The sequence below is a fragment of the Suncus etruscus genome, chromosome 15 (assembly GCF_024139225.1).
Source record: "Suncus etruscus isolate mSunEtr1 chromosome 15, mSunEtr1.pri.cur, whole genome shotgun sequence".
NCBI classification, from domain to species: Eukaryota; Metazoa; Chordata; class Mammalia; order Eulipotyphla; family Soricidae; genus Suncus; species Suncus etruscus.
The window spans coordinates 41,080,927-41,102,612 of NC_064862.1; the positions used below are offsets into that span (position 1 = coordinate 41,080,927).

General features: G+C 35.7%; 2 protein-coding genes across 2 annotated transcripts in view; one reads left to right on the forward strand and one right to left on the reverse strand.

The window, feature by feature from the left end:
- LGALS8 (galectin 8) overlaps positions 1 to 21,611 on the reverse strand; it is an 811,943-nt gene extending 790,332 nt beyond the window's left edge. The window contains exon 1 of the mRNA XM_049789013.1: positions 21,600 to 21,611. The gene's annotated coding sequence lies outside the window, so the exon portion shown is untranslated. The remainder of the gene's footprint in view (positions 1 to 21,599) is intronic.
- LYST (lysosomal trafficking regulator) overlaps positions 1 to 21,686 on the forward strand; it is a 193,829-nt gene that overhangs the window by 117,647 nt on the left and 54,496 nt on the right. The window contains exons 27-36 of the mRNA XM_049789035.1: positions 617 to 769; positions 4,915 to 5,106; positions 7,843 to 8,021; positions 10,586 to 10,792; positions 12,314 to 12,490; positions 13,796 to 13,872; positions 14,368 to 14,556; positions 17,034 to 17,179; positions 17,260 to 17,356; positions 18,699 to 18,760. Coding sequence (XP_049644992.1) covers positions 617 to 769; positions 4,915 to 5,106; positions 7,843 to 8,021; positions 10,586 to 10,792; positions 12,314 to 12,490; positions 13,796 to 13,872; positions 14,368 to 14,556; positions 17,034 to 17,179; positions 17,260 to 17,356; positions 18,699 to 18,760 — 1,479 coding nt within the window. The remainder of the gene's footprint in view (positions 1 to 616; positions 770 to 4,914; positions 5,107 to 7,842; positions 8,022 to 10,585; positions 10,793 to 12,313; positions 12,491 to 13,795; positions 13,873 to 14,367; positions 14,557 to 17,033; positions 17,180 to 17,259; positions 17,357 to 18,698; positions 18,761 to 21,686) is intronic.

A 21,686-nucleotide genomic window follows, 5' to 3' on the forward strand; every position in this document is an offset into this window, starting at 1 on the left:
TGTGTAAAGGAGACCTGAGTATGATTCTAAGCACCACTTGGTCCCACAAGTATTGCTTGGAGCAACTCCTGAACACTGAACAAGAATAGCCCTGACATACTTCCAGATGTACTTCTAAGACAAAAGGCTAATAAAAACAAAATTGTTTATAAACATAGTTTAAAAGTATTTATGTTGGAATGAGACTTAAATGATAGAGTATCTTGTGCAAAGCTCTAGTGTAGGTCACCAAAATTATATACCTCCAACCCCAGCAACACAGGAGTTGGCATTTCACAATTTAAAAAAGTTATTTAATATTATAAAGAAAAGATCCTAAAATTTTAACTTGTCTCATTCAATATTACTGATGGGTTATATGTTGGGCAACTGTAAAGGTTAGTTCAATTTTATTTATCGATGAGAGGTTGTTTTGAGGCACATCGAGTGTTTTTCAGGGGCTATTCCTGGCTCTGTGCTCAGGATTGACCAACAGTCAAGACTAAACCAGGGTTTGCCACATTACAGGCAAGTTCTTGCATCCTGTACTATCTTTTCAGCCCTTAAAAAAGTCAATGCAATTAAAAAATTAAATAATCACATGGCTTGGAAACACTCTAGTATGTTCTGTTTTTAGATATGGCCATTGTACTTCAGTTTAGAGTACTCCAGGCTGCAATGGACTTTATAAGGACCACAGCAAATCATGACTCTGAAAACCATTCAGATTCACTCCAGTTACCTTCTGCTTCCCATCATACAATACTTCAGAAACGGAAGAGTATTGCTGGTAAGTATTAAAATAATAATTTGGTTACTATAAACTGAAGTAACTTGACTTTTCCATATATAATACCATTCACATTTCATAAATACTTCATTTAAAAAGTTAATATTTTCTTCCTTTCAATAGAGGTATTCTATTTTATATTCAGTGCCACACTCATACGATTGTCTTTCTAGTACCTAACATATTCCAAGCAGTATTTTAATTGTTAAAGATACAAGAATAACTAAAAAAAAAAAGACAGACTCTCTCTTACAGCAGTTATATTTAAGATTTAAAAAAAAGAAAACATAGTATAGGAACAGATACTTTCAAAGTGAAATCTGATTTACATCAGGATTTAAGGTAGTTTCTAAAGAAGTGAGATTTAAATATAGATATAAAAGATGAGAAAGGAGTTATCAAGGTAGAAAGAGAAAAAATATATAACTGTTTGATCCTCAAAAAAAAAAGGAAAAAGTACAGTAGTAAGCACATTTGTGAAAATTATTGTATCCCCAATGAAGTCATATATACAATGGCAGAAGGTTCAGTAAGCTCTTGTTGTTAACTATCTATTATGTTAAATTGGGATGTTCCTTTAGGGATAACAGCATCAAACAAATGAAGTTGTCCAGACATTCAAAGCACTATTAACTTTTAGGGGCATGTATTCAGCTGGCAGATTTCCAGGGATGAGGCAGAGCCATCAGGAGAATGGTGACTTGGGGTTAGGGGGGCAGCAAGCATGGCTTAAGCACGGTGGGGTTTTGGCCCACATCTCCTGAGATGACCAGCTTCTGCTGCTTGAGCTGGTGTCGCCACAATTTATTGTATTGTGTTTTGTTTTGTTTTTTGGGGGTCATACCTGGCTATTCCTGGCTCTGCACTCAGAAGCCACACCTGGCAGGCTTGAGGGACCATATGGGATGCCAGTACTTCAACCAGGGTCTGTCCTTTGTTGGCCGTGTGCAAGGCAAACGCCTTACTGCTGTGCTATCATTCCAGCCCCTGTAGACACAATTTTTCATGGCTCATTTTACATCTCTTAAGAGTGAGCTTATGGAGCTGGCCTGGATTGAACATGGCTACTGTGTTTCTGGGCGTGGTTACAGTTCTTAAATCCAAATCTTTCTACTACCTGTGTTTTCTTGTATTCAGTTTTATACCAAATGTCAAAAAACATGAAAAATCATTTATAGATAAAAGCTGTTAACTATATATTGTTTGCTATAGTATATTTAGATTTTGTTTTATAAAACCTTATATGATATAATGCCTAAAACTACATGTGGCTAAACTTCATAACCCTACATATTCTTTTATCTCTAAATGCAGTCTCTCCTCTTGAACTGCTGTCTCGGTTATAACTCTTGATCAGGATAGAATTATTTTACCAAATCTGTAGTAAGGCTTCCAAAGTGACAAAAATTTACTTCAAAAACCCCTTTGCAGGAATCCCTATATAGTTATTGCTTCCTTAGATGGAATTCACCTTCTTGTAGGAAAGTATAACTTACTACTTACATAGATTTTTACTGTTTATTGTTGACATATTTATTTCTTATTTTTATTTCTTCTTTGCTTCAGTAAACTTAATAAATCAGATAGCTGATTTTATTCATAGTCCAATCCCAGATAATAAATTTTTCTTTTTATTTTCTTCATTTTTGTATCAAAAATAATAAAAAATTATTAACTGATTAAAAATACTTCTTTTATCTAAAACACTGTATTTAACAATACTATTAAAATACTATCTTTGGGGCCGGAGAGATAGCATGGAGGTAAGGCATTTGCCTTGCATGTAGAAGGTCAGTGGTTCAAATCCTGGCATTCCTTATGATCCTCTGTGCCTGTCAGGAGCGATTTCTGAGCATAGAGCCAGGAGTAACCCCTGAGCGCTGCGGGTGTGACCCAGAAACCAAAATTAATTAATTAATTAATTAATTAATTAAAATACTGGGGGCAGAGAGATAGCATGGAGGTAAGGCATTTGTCTTTCATGCAGAAGGTCATTGGTTCAAATACGGGCATCTCATATGGTCCCCTGTGCCTGCCAGGAGCGATTTCTGAGCGTGGAGCCAGGAGTAACCCCTGAGCACTGCCAGGTATGACCCAAAAACCAAATATATATATACTATCTTACTAGTAAATGTAAGGTGTGTGTGTGTGTGTGTGTGTGTGTGTGTGTGTGGTTTTTGGGTTTTTTTTTTGTTTGGTTGGTTTTGGTTTTTTTGGGCCACACCCAGCAGTGCTCAGGGGTTAATCCAGGTTCTGTGCCCAGAAATCACTCCTGGCAGGCACGGGGATCATATGGGATGCCAGGATTTGAACCACCTTTGGTCCTGGGTCAAACAAACAAAGCAAATGCCCTACCGCTGTGCTATCTTCTGGCCCCTTTTTTGTTTTTTATTTTAACTAATTTTTTAAAATGTAGTTAATCATTAACTTTTTCCAACTGATTGAGGGGACCGTGATTTTTCAATACTGCTTTTAATTTTATTTTATTGAAACTATTGTGATTCACAAAGTCAGTGAGTCAAGGTTAATCCCATCACCAGTGTCAACTTCCCTCCACCATGTTCCCAGAGTGTATCCCAGGTACCACCCTTTGCCCCATGCCTGCCAGTATAAAAGACCCATTTAAAGTTTTGTTAGAGTTTGGGTTTCTTGATGCCATTGTTGTTGACTTTGGCTTGGATATTTAGCTCTGTCCTTTTTTATCTCCACCAATGCATCTGAGTCCACTTGAACCTGAGCCCCCATCCTTTCATATTTGTTTTTCTCCTTTATTTAGTTTCTTTCCTTCTCCTTTCTATATTCTGTAGTCCAAGTGTGTTCAAGACAACTGCCATTTATACCATTGCATTTTTTCATGCAGTTATTCTAAATGCCACATATAAGTGATATTGTTCTGTATTTATCGTTCTTCTTCTGGATTACTTCATTTAGCATAATATCTTCCAGTTCCATCCATGTTGCTGCAAATTGCATGTTTGCATCATTCCTTACAGCTATATAGTATTTCATTATATATGTACATCTTCTGTGTATAGTGATGTGTATACATCCTTTTAGATGAATTTTTTTGTCCTAGTGTTAGATACCCCAATGATAATTTATTATAAGTAAATTATATTTATATAGGTTTTAATTAAAATTGATAAATACTTTTATAATTTAAAACAAGGTTCAATTCCAATGAAACCTTCCATTATTCCTCACCTCTCAAGACGTCATTTTGGTTCCGATGGTCAACTTCCAACACCTTTCTCCTTCAGTCCATTAAATCAAGACTCATTTCCCTCATTCTCTTCTGGATCGACTACCTGTGTGATACCACTTGGAGCAGGTGCAGTGATAGTGCAGGAATATCACACCTACCTGTTCAATCTGAGGAATCATTTCTTTACAAATGTTTGTGTGAACTCATTCAAAATTATATTTATGCATCAAATCATCTTAATTGCAAGTCACTGAAATTAAATTCACTTTTATGATTCCTTCACTTTCATTTGATTAATTTCCACTATGCCACTATGCTTTACATAATTATTTTTAAAAATTCACAATGGTAATTATCCAGAAGTAGTGATGTTAGCAAAACATGATATGCTTTTAAAAAATCTATTGATTATTTTAAGTAAAAGGAAGTGAAGCAGTATTTGAAAATATTTTGTCAAAAAATTCTTAATGAGGGGTCGGAGAGATAGCATGAAGGTAAGACGTTTGCCTTGCATGCAGAAGGTTGGTGATTCAAATCCCAGCATCCCATTTGGTCCCCACGAGCCTGCCAGGAATGATTTCTGAGCGTAGAGCAGGAGTAACCCCTGAGAGCTGCCCGGTGTGACCCAAAAACCAAATTAAAAAAATCTTAATGAATTTTACTCTTAGAATTTGTTGAGCTTTGCAAAAACTCAAAATTTGTCAAGTGATCTCCATTTATTCAGCTATGTCATTTTTTTCAGCATTTTATATAAATCTTAATATCTTAAGTACTGTTTCACTTCTTTAAAAGGAGAAAAACATCAATTTTTTATCACTTTCTTTGTATTAATTAACTTTGTATTAACTTTATGATCTCATAATCAAAAAGCTGGAGTAAAAATAGTTTTCTTAATTCTTGTTAATATTAGCATTTGATGTTTTAATTTATATACTTGAAGGATCTCGAAAATTTCCCCTTTCTCAAACTGACTCTCTTCTGATGAAAATGCGTTCAGTGGCAAGTGATGAGCTTCATGTGATGATGCAACGGAGAATGAGCCAGGAAAACCCAGTCCAGGCAACAGAAACAGAGCTTGCTCAGAGACTGCAGAAGCTAACAGTTTTAGCTGTTAACAGAATCATTTATCAAGGTACAGAGAAATAAGTGTTTCGAAGGAGGTTAAACACTGGTAGAGATGTGGTATTGAAATATATTACATATAAAACTATCATTAGCAGTCTTATAAATCATGATGCCTCAAATAAAAACAAAATGAAATGAAGGGCCGGAGTGGTGGCGCAAGCAGTAAGGCGTGTCTGCCTTGCCTGCACTAGCCTAGGATGGACTGTGGTTTCATCCCCAGCGTTCCATATGGTCCCCCAAGCCAGGAGCGATTTCTGATCGCATAGCTGGGAGTAACCCCTGAGCATCACCGGGTGTGGCTTCCCAAAAAAAAAAGAAAAGAAAGGGAAATAACATAAAGAATGACTAGACTTCAAACTTTTGAAGACATTATTATTTAATACATTAATAATAATCGAGTAAAAGTTCATATTTTGATGTGAAATGCTGATTTACATTGATCATTAGTTTGAAATAGTATGATGTGCCTAATGTTTTGTAAACCAAATTTGAATAATCATAGAATCACATACAGTTGTTAGAAAATTATGAAAAACAGGCTAGAGTGAAAGTGTAGAGGTCAGGGTATATACCTTGCAAGCAGTCAACCCAAGGTTTGATCCCCAGCACCACATATGGACCCCCAAGCCCAAGCCTGCTAGGAGTGATCTAGAGTGCAGAGCCAAGTATAGGCCACATGCATAATTGTGTATGGCATGGCACAAAAACAAAAAAGAGAAAATTGTTGGACAGCCCATGTACCCATTTCCCCCAGTGGATTGTGCCAAATTAGAGTCTGATATCCATACCAGGATTTTGACACTGATGCAGCCAAGTAATCCATCACTGTAAGGATTCCTTATATTGCCTTTTTATAGCCTCACCCACTTTCCCAGAACCTCTGCTGCCCCTTTTTGTCCCTGTAAACCTCTACTCTGTTTTTCTTTCCATGTTTTGTCACTCCAAGAAATTTATGTAAGTAATCATACAGACTTTTAGTATTGGCTTTTCTCATTTACCATAATTTTTTCTGAGGAATAATCCTGATTGTTGCATGTATCAATAGTTTGTTTAAACAGTCAACTTATGAAAGACCATCTGGTTGTCTAATTTTTTTCCAATTTTCACATTAAAATTTTAAATTAATTTTCAAAGTATTACAACTTAACTAATTGCTAGTAGCATTTATGTGCAGGTTTTTATGTGTGAACTTATCTTTATTTTTCTGTGATTAAAGCCCAAGAATACAGTTGTTAGATTGTATGCTAATTGTATGTCAGGTTTTTAATAGGCCATTGCTAGAAACTGGGGCAACATGTCATAATGTCAGAACAAATATCTTGCACATGTCAGACCCTGACTCCAATCTGTAGGCACTGAAACAAAAAAGAAAGAATGAAACTGGCAATAAAAAAAAAAGGTCGTATAATTTTACATACCTATATTCCATGTGTAAATGGTCCAGTTTTCTTCACATCCTTATCAGTATTTGCAGTTTTTCTATTTTATTTCACCACTGTTATAGTCCAGTGGTCTAAATGAAACTGTATTTCAGTTTCAGTTTGCCTTCCTATTAATAAAGGTAGATAGACTTTCCAAACTGGAGCAACCACTAAAAAGCTATACAAAGAAATATTCTCAGAAGTGCTATAGAAGAGACAAAATAAAATCTGTGTTCAAGTAGACTCAAGAAGAAACCACATGATTTTTAAACACTACCAAAATTTATTACAGTTAAGTGGTTTTTTGTTTTATTTTATTTTAAACTTGTCTAGGTTTTTTTGTTTGTTTTTTGTTTTTTGGCCACACCCAGTTATACTCGGGGATTACTCCTGTCTATGCACTCAGAAGTCGCTCCTGGCTTGGGGAACCATATGTGACGCCAGGGGATCGAACCGCGGACCAGTCCATCCTCAGCAAGCTCTTGAAAGGCAGACAGACGCCTTATGGCTTGAGCCACCACTCCGGCTCCCTAAAATTATCTGTGTTTGAGGCATTCAGTTTCCTGGCTAAATTCTGAAATTGCACCATTTTGATCATAGCACAGTTTGGGGGAGTTGTTTGTTTTATTATTATTGTTGTTGTCATTTTATTTATTTTATTTTTTGAAACACACCAGCAGTGTTTAGGGCTTACTCCTGGCTCTTCATTTAGCAACTGCAGGGGACTGACTTTATGGTATGCCCAGGATTGACTGAAGCTCTGACACATGCGAGGCAAGAGCCTTAGTTGCTGTATTATCCTTCTGACCCCAATATATGCAATATTTAATGGGATAATGCATGTAATGAGTCATGTATTATTTATATCCATCTAAAGTAAATAGTGTATGATTTTGTTTAATTTATATATGAGCTGCAGACTTTAGTGATTTTGTAGTTTAATTTATTATGATTATTAAATTTAATCTTAACTTAAAATCGCATGGCTTTCATATGTTTAAATTCCTGTACTGCTTTAAAGTTTGCATTTATTTGAAAAACTATAAAGGAACAACCATTTGTTGTAGTTAAAGTGAGGTGTTCATTTAAGGAAAAAAGAAGTAGCAAACATACCACAAGTGTGGGGTTTCAGAGTTCAATTATTGCCTAAATTACTTTAAATGAATTCACTTTGTCTAGTATATTATATATATCTAAGATACAGATTATAGTTATATACTATAACTTCAGTAATAATTTGAATATGCTAATTAAATAAAATATTGCCTTGTAATAGCTAAAGTTCAGTGATTTTACTAATTTTGTGGGTTTTTTATTCAAAGAATTTAATCCAGGTATCATTGACATTTTGAATATTCCTGAAAATGCAACTCAAAATCAGACTCCAGTTTCTCAGCCTGAAATTTCAGAAGAAAATATTCATCATGAACAGCCTTCCATAGTCAATCCATTTCAGAAAGAAATATATACATACCTGGTAGAAGGATTTAAAGTATCTCTCGTAAGTAGTTTATTTACATGAAAAATATTTATCATACAAACAGAATGAAAGCTGGCTTTTTTTTCTTCCCTTTATTTCCCTTTTGCTGTTATTGTAATGATCAAGGGAAGCACTCCTGGTGTGGTGCTCACTAGCCACTACACATACATGGTTATAGTGCTCATTCTGTTGGTTGCAATGTTTGCTGGAGGTCTCATATGCAAACTTAATTGTAGTACTCCAAAAGTTGCACATGTTATTATGGTACTGGGGATCATAGATGGCAGTGCATTTGGCTTCACTCTCAACATATGGGGCTGGACTGGGGGTCAAATTCACAGACTAACTCTTAGGGGACAAGAGCCATATACTGGGGTCCCCAAAGTATGAATTTTTATGTATCAGTACAATATATTTTCAAAATTATACTTTGCTCTCAGTTTTCTGAAACCCAACATACATATTTAATAATGGAGCACTATATATTGCTAATTTAGTCTTTCTAAAAGGCTTCTTTATTCATCATTGGTTTTTAAGTCTATAATCTGAAAGCCATTTTCCTAATATTGTATTTTTAGTTTATTATTATTATAAAATGTAGATCTTGACTCAAATGTTTTCAACACCTGCAGAATTATGTAAGAGTGTCAGACTTAAGGGACTGGAGAGGTGGTGCTAGGGGTAAAGCATCTGCCTTGCAATTGCTAGCCTAGGACAGACTATAGATTCGATCCTCTGGCGTCTCACATGGTCCTCCATGTCAAGAGCGATTTCTGAATGCATAGCCAGGAGTAACCCCTGAGTGTCAAATGGGTGTGGCCCAAAAAACAAAAACAAAAAAAAGGTGTCAGAATTCAGTTTTCCTTGCCCTATTTTTAAGAATGAATTGTCAGTTCACACCACAGATAACAAAAGGCCAGTCTAATTCTAACAGAACTTAGAAGTCATGATTATCAAAACCTAAACTAGATTTTGGTACCTATAGGTTCCATTTCGAACTGAAATCATTCACCCAAGGCACTCAGGACTAGGAGTAATTGGAGAGACTTTAATAAAACTTAGAATAAATAAGAGAGGTAAGGGGATGATAGCTGATTCAGTTTTGAACCAGTTGCAGGAGATCTGATCAGAATTGAACTAGCTGGGGAGTAAAAGGAGGCAGGCACAGTTGAAACAGCTTACTCAGATATTTTTAGAGAAGATTGATGGCCATCAGATAACAAACAGTTCCTAATGTGTGACTGCTGTATTCATTATTCAGTACCAATTAACTATTCGTTATGAATTCTTTCTTTATAGTCACTATAGGTTTATCTTACCTATAATTTCATATTTTGGGCTCCTTAGGCTTGTTCTATGGTGGTTTTTCGGGAATCATATGATGCCTAGATCAGAGGGGTCCACCATATGCCAGGCATGGATTCTAGCCTTTTGAGCACTTACTATTAGATCTATTAGATTGTTCTTTTTTTTTTTTTTAAGTTTAAATTTTATACACCTGTGTAATTTCTTAGGTCACTTCATACTGAAGCATTTTCATTCTTGGCTATCTTTTAAAGTTGTGGTAAAATATAAAATTTTCTTTTCAACTTTTTTTTTTGTTTTGGTTTTTGGATCACACCCAGCAATGCTCAGGGGTTACTCCTGGCTCTACCTCAGAAATTGCTCCTGGCAGGCTCGGGGAACCATATGTGATGCCGGAATTTGAGCCACCGTCCTTCTGCATGCAAGGCAAATGTCTTACCTCCATGCTATCTCTGGGGCCCCCTCTTTTCAAACATTTTTTAAGGGTTCAGTTTAGTAATGTTAACTGTAACCACTGCTATGTAATCACTACTACTATTCATCTCTAGAACCTTGTCATCTCAAAACTGAAACTCTGGGGTCCAAAGAGATAGTACAGTGTGTAGGGTGCTTGCCTTACACTCAACAAATCCAGGTTCAATCCCTCCTAGGTGGTCCCTTGAACACTATCAGGAGTAATTTCTGAATACTGAACCAGGAGTAGGCGTGCACACTGCCAGGTGTGGCCCCTTTCTCCCTGTCCCCCCAAAAAACAACAATTAAAACAAAAACTCTGTTGTATTTATATTTTTAAATACTAATATCTTATTCTTCTTATTACTATTTTATTTTCTGCCTCAATGGATTTGACTTTTTAGATCCTGTACATATGTTCATCATGTAATATTTATCTTTTTATGTGTGGTTTATATGATTTATAATGTTTTAAAAGTTTTTTCATGTATTCAGTCTGAAGCATATATTAGAACTTCATTTCTTATTAAAGTCAAGTAAAACTCTTTGTTTTCTTGTAAAATGAACTATGTTTATCTGTTCATCTTTTGATGAAAGTTTGGATCTTTTTTCATTATTTTTGGTTGTCTTGAGTAATAGTAATATAAACTTCGGTATATGTTCATTTATTTTAAATATCTATTTGTTTGAATGTATATGTCTTTCTACTTTTGACTTACAATTTAAAAAAATTAGACTAAAATAAGTTTCATAGGCATTAGGGCTATGTTAAGTTTAGTTTTACTGCTTAAATGTCTTATCCTAATTCATTTCTATTTCGATTTAAGGGTTCAAGTAAAACCAGTGGGTCTAAGCAGCAGTGGATTAAAATATTATGGCATTGTAAGGAAACTTTCCGAATGCAGCTTGGGAGATTATTAGTACATATTTTGTCACCAGCCCACCCTTCCCGAGAGAGAAAGCAAATTTTTGAAATAGTTCTTGAACCAAATCATCAGGAAATACTGCGAGATTGCCTTAGCCCTTCCATGCAAGTAAGTATTTCATCATTTAATAAGACTGTAAAGACCTTTGATGAGATAGGAAATTATATAAAAAACTGAATTAAACTATTTCCTACCTAACATCATGAATATAATCTTCTTAACAAACAAATATCACGTTTAGTCTTTCTTTGTATGCTCCATGTCACTCATTTGACAATTTTGTTTATTTCCCATTTTTCTTTTGTTTAGCTTTGGGGTGGGGGATGTTATGGCCACATCTGGCTGGCTCAGAGGTCATTTATGACTAATCTCAGCATGCAGCCAATTCAGGTGGTGGTTCGAATCCCAACATCCCATATGGTCCCCTGTGCCTGCCAGGAGCGATTTCTGAGCGCAGAGCCAGGAGTAACCCCTGACACTGCTGGGTATAACTCCTCCTCACCCCCAAAAAAAAAGCCAAAAAAAATTTTATCTTTGTCTTGTGTACCTTCTTTATATCCTATGTTTCCTTATTTATATGCCACTCATTCATACTGTCCATGTTTAGTATGTTTGTCTATATTCCTATTGCTGGAAAAAATTTTACACCAGGGGCCAGAGCGTAGCACAGTGGTAGGGCATTTGTCTTGCACACGGCTAATCCAGTATGGACCTTGATTCGATCCCCAGTATCCCATATGGTCCCAAAGCCAGGAGTGATTTCTGAGCAAATAGCCAGGAATAACCCCTGAGCATCACAGATTGTGGCCCAAAAAACAAACAAACAAAAAAATTACACCATTAAGTTTCCTATTATCTTAATAAATTCAGTTTTTTTTTCCATTTTCCAGGGCTGAAAACAAGGCAATTTTTTACCTTATGTGTTTAATAGCATATTTCTATTCCCAGAAACTATAATCAAAATATTTGATCAGAGGATACTTAAGAAAGAGATGTTAAATTAATTTTAGTGTTTAAGAACATCATGTGTTTTTTGATATTCAGAATAAATATTTCTGATAGTTTTTCAAGATGATCTAGAATGTCACTGAATACTAAACTGATATATTTTTAGAGACATCAAGAACATTACCTTTAAGATATTCATATGAAAATATTCTAGTCACTTACAAATCTGTTTGTTTGCCAACTCCTTTAGCTTTTTACTCGTAGAACATCTGTTCATTTTTCACTTTTGATCTGATAGCAGCTGTCTCGTAACTAACTTAAAATGTTGAATTAAAATGAGCTTTGCTATTTTCATCATTGCATATGTTCAGATTATTCTTTAGAGAAATGGCATGATATGATTCAGCATATTAACTTAAATATCACCCCAAATGTAATAGTTTCCAAATCTATTTGTTGACATTTAAAACTTTTCAAGTTTAAAATGTTACCAGTTAAGTACAGTGGATTTGTATCACTGTGAATTTATGAAATTATTCATATTTACTTTGTCAAAAATATGTTTAAATGATTCATAGTATATAAATAGAAATTGTATATAAAACAAGACTACTATTTATTATTAAGAAATGTGTAAAGTAAAGATTTTTTAATAAAATAATTGTTGTTGTTTTCTTAAAGCATGGAGCCAAGTTAGTTTTGTATTTGTCAGAATTGGTGCATAATCACCAGGATGAGTTGACTCAAGAGGAACTAGACACAGCAGAACTACTTATGAATGCTCTTAAACTGTGTGGGCATAAATGTATACCTCCCAGTGCATCAACAAAATCAGACCTTATTAAAATTATAAAAGAGGTGAGTCAATGAAATCATAATTGATTCCTAGGAGATACCATTGAATATCATTAAAAATAAGGAGAATATTTTAATGTATTTAATCATGGTGCTTTACAAAGTTGTTAATAATACAGTTGTTTCTGGCCTTCAATATTTCAACACCAACCCCACCATCAATGTAACATTCCCTCAGGTGTGATTCCTGAGTGCAGATCCAGGAATAACCCTTGAGCTTCTCTGGGTATGGCCTCAAAACAAAAATTAACTTTAGTTAATTTTAGTTATATGAGATAATTGTGTAATTAAAATATATCTCATACTGGGGTCATTAAATTATTGTCTAAGGGTTAACTAAGCTGTTTGTTGCTAGTTGGGCATTCTGTGTTATTTGTGTGTGTGTTTGGTACTTAATTTATATGCTGCTTCATATATAATTTCATATTTAATTTGTTGTGTTTCTACTGGGATGTTAATATGGAGGAAATTGATGGTGTCACGCAGCCACATGTTTGGCTACACACTCCAGGAATTGCAAGATCTGTGGAGCTGGGCTGAGTTTACATGGTACTGGATGTGGCTGTGGCTGCCTGGGCTTCCAGAAGTATGGAGAGGAGCAAGGAGGCTGCCCATCCCCATTCCAGAGCTTTCAGCCCCAAAACTAGGATACATGGAGTTTTTGTCAGTTAATGTTTCTGTAGAAATTAATGGTAGAGCAGTGAAGATAAGCCATAGGTGTGGCAGCAAAGATAGGGTGTGAATGCAGCTGCCAGGGCTTTAGCAAACTAGGACTTGGCTTGCATCCTTCCTGAGGGGACCCCAGAGCTTTCAGCCATGAGATCAGTATATCCATAAATTTTCAAGCAAAGTATTTAAGTTCATTTTTATCATTGATAAATTTGAAATGATCATTTTATTTTTATTGTATATTACTTTTTTACTATAAAAAGCAAATAGGTATTTTAAGGAATGTGTTCTTTCTAATCATCTTTGTTATCACTGCTATTATTGAAGGAAAGAGTTTTAGTGACAAGCAAGTTCTATATAGCAACCTTAAGTTATAGGTCCTATAATTAAAAAAAATAAAATAAAGAAACAAGCAGCTAGGCAAGCTAATTAGGATTGACAACTTTGGTTTGGTTTATCCACCATAAATTTTGAATAGAGTTGCATAAAAATAAAAGGAGCTATAATATTGACATTGTTAATGTTGTAATATTCTGCTTGGTTTGGTTTTCCATCTGTTAATTGCTTTTACAATTAGTTTATCTTTATGACAATGTTACATGAAAAATGTTTCATAATATGTATTTCTAAATATTTTAGGAACAAAAAAAATATGAAACTGAAGAAGGTGTGAATAAAGCTACCTGGCAGAAAACCGTTAATAATAATCAGCAAAGGTAGGAATTTTGTTTGGGGTCCACATCTAGCAGTGCTCAGTGGCTATCCCAGTGCATGGTTCATGGTTCAGTTCCCAGTATTGCTCGCACCAGGGATCAAACCCAGGTCTTTCTGCATGCAATGCATGCACACTGGGCCTTTGAGCTACCTCTCCAGCCCAACAAAAATAGGACTCATTTGTTTTAATTTGAAACTCATGTCTTTTAGGAATCCACTAAATTTATTATGTACTTTGTATTTAAAAAGCATAATTTGGGGGGGGGATTTTGGAGGCCACACTGAGCAGTACTCAGGGGGGTTACTCCTGGCTCTTCATTCAGAAATAACTCCTGGTAGTCTCGGGGGACCATATGGGATGCCATGGATTGAACCCAGGTCAACTACATGCAAGGCAAACACCCTACGCACTATGCTATAACTCTAGCCCCCTAAAAAAGTATAATTATTGTAAATGCATGAAATTTCATGTTTTATGGACTCCCTTGTTTGTTTAGTCTCTTTCAGCGTATTGATTCAAAATCAAAGGATATATCTAAAATCGCTGCAGATATCACCCAGGCAGTGTCTCTCTCCCAAGGAATTGAGAGAAAAAAGGTGATTCAGCATATCAGAGGGATGTATAAAATAGATTTGAGTGCCAGCAGACACTGGCAAGAACTTATTCAACAACTGACGCATGATAGGTAAGCAAAGTGGTAGAACATTTAAGGTTCTTGAATATTTTGAATATGCATGGATATTTATATTGGATGCTTACTATTGTTTTTATTCCAGAAAATATTTATAACATCTTATTTAATAATTTTTTATTTATCACCAAGAATTATTCTATGAAAAAAATATTTTAAATGGGGGGGGGTAGTTTGGGAAGCAGGGGGAGAATAAAAAGTATCTCTCGTCTAATAGTAAAATCTATATAGTAACTTTAGTTTCTAACTATGATCTTTGCAAGAGTAGAAAAATCACTGAAAAAGAAAAAGAAAACAAAAAACCTTATCACAAATTATGGAAAGGAGAAAATTAAAGTATCTGAGTTTAGTTAAGATACCTATTCTGGGGCTGAGGAGATAATTCAGATGGTTAGAATGCATGCTTTGCATGCAGAGGCCTCACATTCAATACCCTGCACTGGATGCTTCCCCAAATGCCTCCAGAAAAGAGATTCTGCACTTATCCAGGAGTAGTGCCTGAGCACCACTGGGTCTTGCTCCAATAATAGCAATAATAATAAAATATAATAATGATAACAAAAGATAATACATTGTTAGGTGTTAAAACACACCAAGTTGTTATACACTAAACCAAATCTAGACTAAGAAACGAATGAAACTTGAAAACCTTCAAAAGTAAAGAAAATAAGGTATTTATTATCTATTTACTGGACGGATAACTTTCTAAAATAAAATGCATGAGAGATAGCTTAAATGATTGAGCACCTGCAAAGCAAACTTTGTATGCAGAAAACCTGGATACAATACTTGGCACCTGAGCACTGCCACCTATGATGCCAAAACAAAAATCAGAATTCAAAGAAGAATTGAATGCACTTGAATTTTAATTTCTTCCACTGTATTTAAAAGGTATAACAATGACCGTGTAAAATTTTATTTTCAGTAAATATGTGTAAATATTTTTATTGTTTTAAAGATTCTTGCAAAATTTTAAAGTAAAATTTTAGTTACGGTCCCAAAAGCTTGATTGAGCAAGACATGCAAAACCTTCACATAAGTCAAATAGAGTTAATAAACACATGGAAAAATATTCCTTATTCCGAAAGCTAATTTGTTTCTTTAAAATTTTTATACAGTTTTTTTATATTATACATTTTTGCTATTCAGAAAGTAATGTATTGCCCTGGTTAGACATTTGGTAACATTGTGTATTTTGACAGTATATATCAGAACCTTACAGACATTTCATATCTAGCTTCAGTTATCCTGCTTTAGAGATTGTATTCTAAGTAGAATATTTTAAATACAGAGGTTGGAGAGATATAGCACATCGGCGTTTGCCTTGCAAGCCGACCCAGGAGCTGTTTTTGAGCAGATAGCCAGGAGTAACCCCTGAGCACCACCGGGTGTGGCCCAAAAACAAAAAAAAAATACGTATATATATTAAATATAGGAAGCAAGCAATAAACATGAAGATTTTCACTGTAATGTATCAACTGAATTAATTAGCAACATCTTAAATATCTAATAACAGTAATAAAGTAAGTATATTAGAATGAATCCACTTACTGCTGCTATTTGAAATGATGATAATTATGTGTTCAGTTAAAGAATCAAAATATGGATATATGATATAACTATAATTTTAAAAAATTAAAATATCTAATAACTGAATTTTGGAATGTTTATGGTTAAGGTGGTATTTTCCCTCTCCTCTTACTTTGTTTCTAAATATACTTATAGTATTTTCTCTTCTATTTTCTATTTTCTATTTTCTCTATTTTCTATTCTTTAAAATACTTTTTTTAGGGGCCGGCGCGGTGGCGCTAGAGGTAAGGTGTCTGTCTGCCTTGCCAGCGCTAGCCTAGGACGGACCACGGTTCGATCCCCCAGCGTCCCATATGGTCCCCCTAGCCAGGAGAAACCCCTGAGTGTCACCGGGTGTGGCCCAAAAAACAAAAATAAATAAATAAATAATACATTTTTTAAACTTTTTAAGAAATTTTATTTATAAGCCAGGGAGTTTCTGGTTTAATCCTTATTTGGCACCTTGGATAAGGTGCCTAAATGTGGCTCTTGAAGCTCCTTAGAACTACTAGATGCAACCCTGATGATTCCCAAAGCAAATATATAATTTATTCTACAAAACTGAACAAATTCTGTTGTATTGGGCAGAAATGAGGGAAAATACTAATCAAAAGACTGCTAAATATTACTATAGAATTCAGAGTAGTGACAAAGTTAGCCTGTAGGCAGAGAATAGGGAAACTGGCACTCAGGAGAAATCACTTCCTTTTTGTTATTTGTTTTATGTATTTCCTGGTCTAACCCTAAATATAAATAGATGGAGTTTTTATTGCAATAGATCAATTTTGATTTGTTCAGTGTACATGATGATTATTTTAAAAACTACAAGTACCAGAAAAAACTTTTTTAAGCTTGATGTACTTCAGACTACCACTTAAAGCATTTTTTATTTTACTTTGCAGAGCAGTCTGGTATGACCCCCTCTACTATCCAACTTCTTGGCAGTTGGATCCAACAGAAGGTCCAAATCGAGAAAGAAGGCGTTTACAGAGATGTTACTTAACTATTCCAAATAAGTATCTCCTGAGAGATAGACAGAAATCAGAAGGTAATAATGATTTCTCTGTTCAACATATAAACACAGCATGTGTTTATAAAAATAAAATATATACTTCTTTACTCCAACAGATGTGGTCAACCCACCACTTTCTTATCTATTTGAAGACAAAACTCATTCTTCTTTCTCCTCGACTGTAAAAGACAAAGCAGCAAGTGAATCAATAAGGTAAATTTAATTCCTTAAGACATTCTCTTTTGTTGATTTAAATTCTCTTTTGTTGATTGTAGTTCCTGTGCAATATTTATTTTAGATAATAATGATTTTAGGAATGACTCTAAAAATAGATGAAGAAAAAACTAGGTTATGGGGGTGGAGAGATAATAAAGCAGGTAAGGAAGGTGCTTGCCTTGCACACTACCAGCTTAGCGCTGCGTGTAGTCTATCAGGATTGATCTCTGAGTGCAGAGCCAGGTGTGACCCAAAATAAAAACAAAACAAAGAAATACAAAAGGAGTTGCCTGGAGGTTGGAGCAATAGCACAACAGGTAGGGCATTTACCTTGTACATGGCCGGCCTGGATTCAATCCCTGGCATCCTCTATGGTTCCTGTGAACCCATCAGGAGTGATCCTGAGCAAGACCCAGGAATAAGCCCTGAGCATAGTAGGTGTGGCCCACCAAAATAAACAAACAAACAAACAAATAAATAAATAATAAAACACAAAAGAAGAAACATTTCTTTTTTTCTTTTTTCTTTTTAAGTTTTGGGGCCACATCCAATGGTGCTCAGAGGTTACTCCTGGCAGGCTCTGGGAACACTATATGGAATGCTGGGGATTGAACTCAGATTGGCCACATGCAAGGCAGATAATCTACCAGCTCCGCCATAAGGGACATAAAGTGAATATTCACTGGACTTCAGTCATCATACTTTAACCCTTGTTTGCATAAACACACACCTACCTTTATTTTCCTAGAGTAAAAAAAGTAAAAATTAGTATTTTTCAAAAAAGAGTATTTTTCCTTCTTTTATGTGTTTAGCATATCAAAGGCATGAAACCCTCTTCTAGAAAATATAAAAATTGAAGTCTTTGAATGTATTCTGCATAGAGGAAGTAGGCATTATTAGTCTTGTCTATAAACCATCAATGATTCTATTCTCTAATAGAATGTTAAAATTGAGATAAAATAGAGCTGATGAGATAACTAAAAGGGTTGATAGGCATATAATGGAATGTGCAGGGCCCCAAATTTAATCTTTAGCTCTGTGTGGTCCTGTTTGGAGAAGGGAATGGTGTGTGTTTGGAGCAGGAAGAGGCCCCTGTATTTGTGGGAATAGAAAATGGTCATGTACCCTGAATACCACTGTGTCACAAGATTATTTTTAAATGAACAACTCTGTTGCTGAAATAGCTTCTTACATAAATAAAGCTTACACTCTCCAATTTGTTCAAAACATGGATGTGGGTACAGGGATTGAATTCAGGGCCTCCCACTTCTCTGAATTATCTCCCAGATTTCTGGTTAATTTAATTTAATCACTGTGACTTTAAAAAAATGTTTGGCAGAGTGAATCGTAGATGTATCAGTGTTGCACCATCTAGAGAGACAGCTGGTGAACTGTTACTAGGTAAGTTAATAATTTTTTAAAGTTTTACAATATTCATCAGTTCTTAGATAATCTGAAGCATTGTTTAGATACAGTCATTTTATTAGATAATTCTCTAACATCTTTTCTATCATGTTTTTTATCTTAATATATAAAAATGTATATGACTCATTAATTAGAAAAATAATCATGTCATTATCTGAAAAGCACATAATTAGATTTTGAGGGTGGCTTGGGCCACACCCAGTGTTCCTGAACTCAGCTTTTAGAAATAGTTCCTGGCAGGCTCAGGGGAACTATATGAGATGCCAGGAATCAAACCTAGGTTGGTCCTGGGTTGGCCATGTACAAGTTAAATGCCCTACCTGCTGAACAGATTTTTAAATTTTGTAAAATTGACTTTATGAGCATAAATATTTTTAAGCATTCTTTTTTAGTTTGTTTTTTAATTTTTAAATAATAATTTATTTAAGCACCATGTTTACAAAATTTTTTATGATTGAGTTTCAGTCATTCAATGTATACCACACTTCACCAGTGCATGTTTCCCATCACCAGTACCTCATTTCCCTTCCACCCTCCCCCCTACCTGCCTCTTGGCAGACATTTCACTTCTCACTCTTTTTCTTTTGTTTTTTTTTGTTTGTTTTTTTTATTTTTTGGAGGGGGGGGGTCACACCCGGCAATGCTCAGGGATTACTCCTGGCTCTGGGCTCAGAAATCGCTTCTGGCAGACTCGGGACCATATGGGATGCCGTGGATTGAACTCAAGTCAGCTGTGTGCAAGGCAAAAGCCCTGCCTCCATGCTATCTCTCTGGACCCTTTCTCTTTTTTAAAAAAAAAAATAATTTTGAATTACAAGTCTTCCACAGTTATATTTAAGTTACATAGTGATAGTGAATTAGGGCAATTTCCACCACCAGTGTTGACCTCCCCGTGCCCCTGTTTCCAGCATGGTTCCCCTGTCTTCACCCTTAGCCCCCTGGACTGCTAGTGTAAACAAGTCCCTTTTGTGTATAGCTTGTTGTAGTTTGGGTCTCTGGATTCTATTTTTGTTGACTTTGGGTTGGGTACTTAGGTCTGATCATTTTTATTTCCACTCAATGCTCATGGGACTGTTAAGCATTTTTTTTTAACTTTAATATATAATGTGAAGGATAAGGATGTACTTGGAAGCCTACTATTTTAACAAATATGATAAGAGTAAGTTTAATTTGAGATTGATTATATTCATATTCTCTACTGTGTTTGTGAGAGAAAGGCCAAGATTATTAATTCAAGCATAATTGCATAGTTATACAATCTGGTCTCCAATGAAACCAATCTGTGTGCATTAAGCCAGTTAGTCTGAAACATGATCCCATAATCACATCAGCATCACATTGGAGCTTCTTAGAAATGCAGGTTCTCAGACCCCAATCCACACCTACCAAATCTGAAACTTTAGGTGAATCCATCACTCTGCATTTTGATGACTCCTCCAGTGTGTCTGATGCAGCCTCTGTAGATATATTACTGTTATTACTGCAGGTCCAAAATGCAAAGCTTCAAGCTTACCAGGCCTAAGTCCCATTGCCATAGGAATGAAGATCCAGCCATACCAGTTCCCAAAAATGAGCAGATCACTTTGTTCACAAAGCCATGGGAAAGTTCCCACCATTTGAATATACAACAGGAACATATGTTAATAGCCTCTGAAGCATGAAATGTGGCAAATTATCTTTTAATTTCTATTCTGCTCTTTGGAATGGTTACGCCACCAAATAAATTAAAATTTTCTTTTTGAGGATAGAGAGATAGCTAAATGGGCTGAGGGTATGCAAGAGGCCTGATTTCAGTCCCCCAAACATCATTGGGGACTCCCAAGCACAGAGCTAAAAGTAGCTTTGAACACCAACAGATGTGGACCAAAAAATAGAATAAAAGACTTTTTTTTACTCTAAGCATTTTTTTTGTTTGTTTTTGTTTTCGTTTTGGGGGCCCATACCCAGCAGAGCTCAGGGGTTACTCCTGGCTCTATGTTCAGAAATAGCACCTGGCAGGCTCAGGGGACTATATAGGATGCTGGGATTCGAACCACCGTCCTTTTGCCCTGCCTCCATGCTGTATCTCCGGCCCTCTCTTTTATAAGTTTTTATTTTAAAAAATGTTTTGGGGGGCCGGGGAGGTGGTGCTAGAGGTAAGGTGTCTGCCTTGCAAGCGATAGCCAAGGAAAGGACCATGGTTCAATCCCCCGGCATCCCATATGGTCCCCCCAAGCCAGGGCAATTTCTGAGCGCGTAGCCAGGAGTAACCCCTGAGCATCAAACGGATGTGGCCCGAAAAGCCAAAAAAAAAAAAATGTTTTGGTTTTTGGTCCACAACAGTCTATGCCAGGCAATGGATCCAGGTTAGCTGCTTGTAAGGCAAGCACCCTACCTGCTGCACTATCTCTCTGGGCCCCAAAATACATTTTTCTTTTTCTTTTTTTTTTTTCAAAATACATTTTTAGAAGTCTTTTTTTGCTAGAAATTTGCATTGCAGTATTGGTGTTAATGTGTGACAAAACAAAGCAAATAAATATGCTGATAATATAAGAACACTGGTAATAATAAGTAAACAACATTTCTTTAGTGCTGAGTGTCAGGTAGTATTTTACATGTATCTAGTTAAATTCCCACAATAAGGAATATATGAGGGCCCCTTGGAAAATGGTGGAGAAAAGCAAGCTCTCTGGTGGTAGGTGTAATGTTGGACTGAAATATTCTTAAAACATTAGCAATGGACTGTGAAAAATTGTGAGTGCTGCCTGTGTGTGTCTGTCTACTGTCCTGTCGCATGAACCTCTTGGGAGTGGGCCGAAAAGAGGATCCAGAAAACTTGCTCTCCCAGAGGCCCATTCTAGGGTGGAAACATCAAGGAACTGCTCCATAATGTGAAAACCGGAGCTCCGCTTCCTACGCGGCC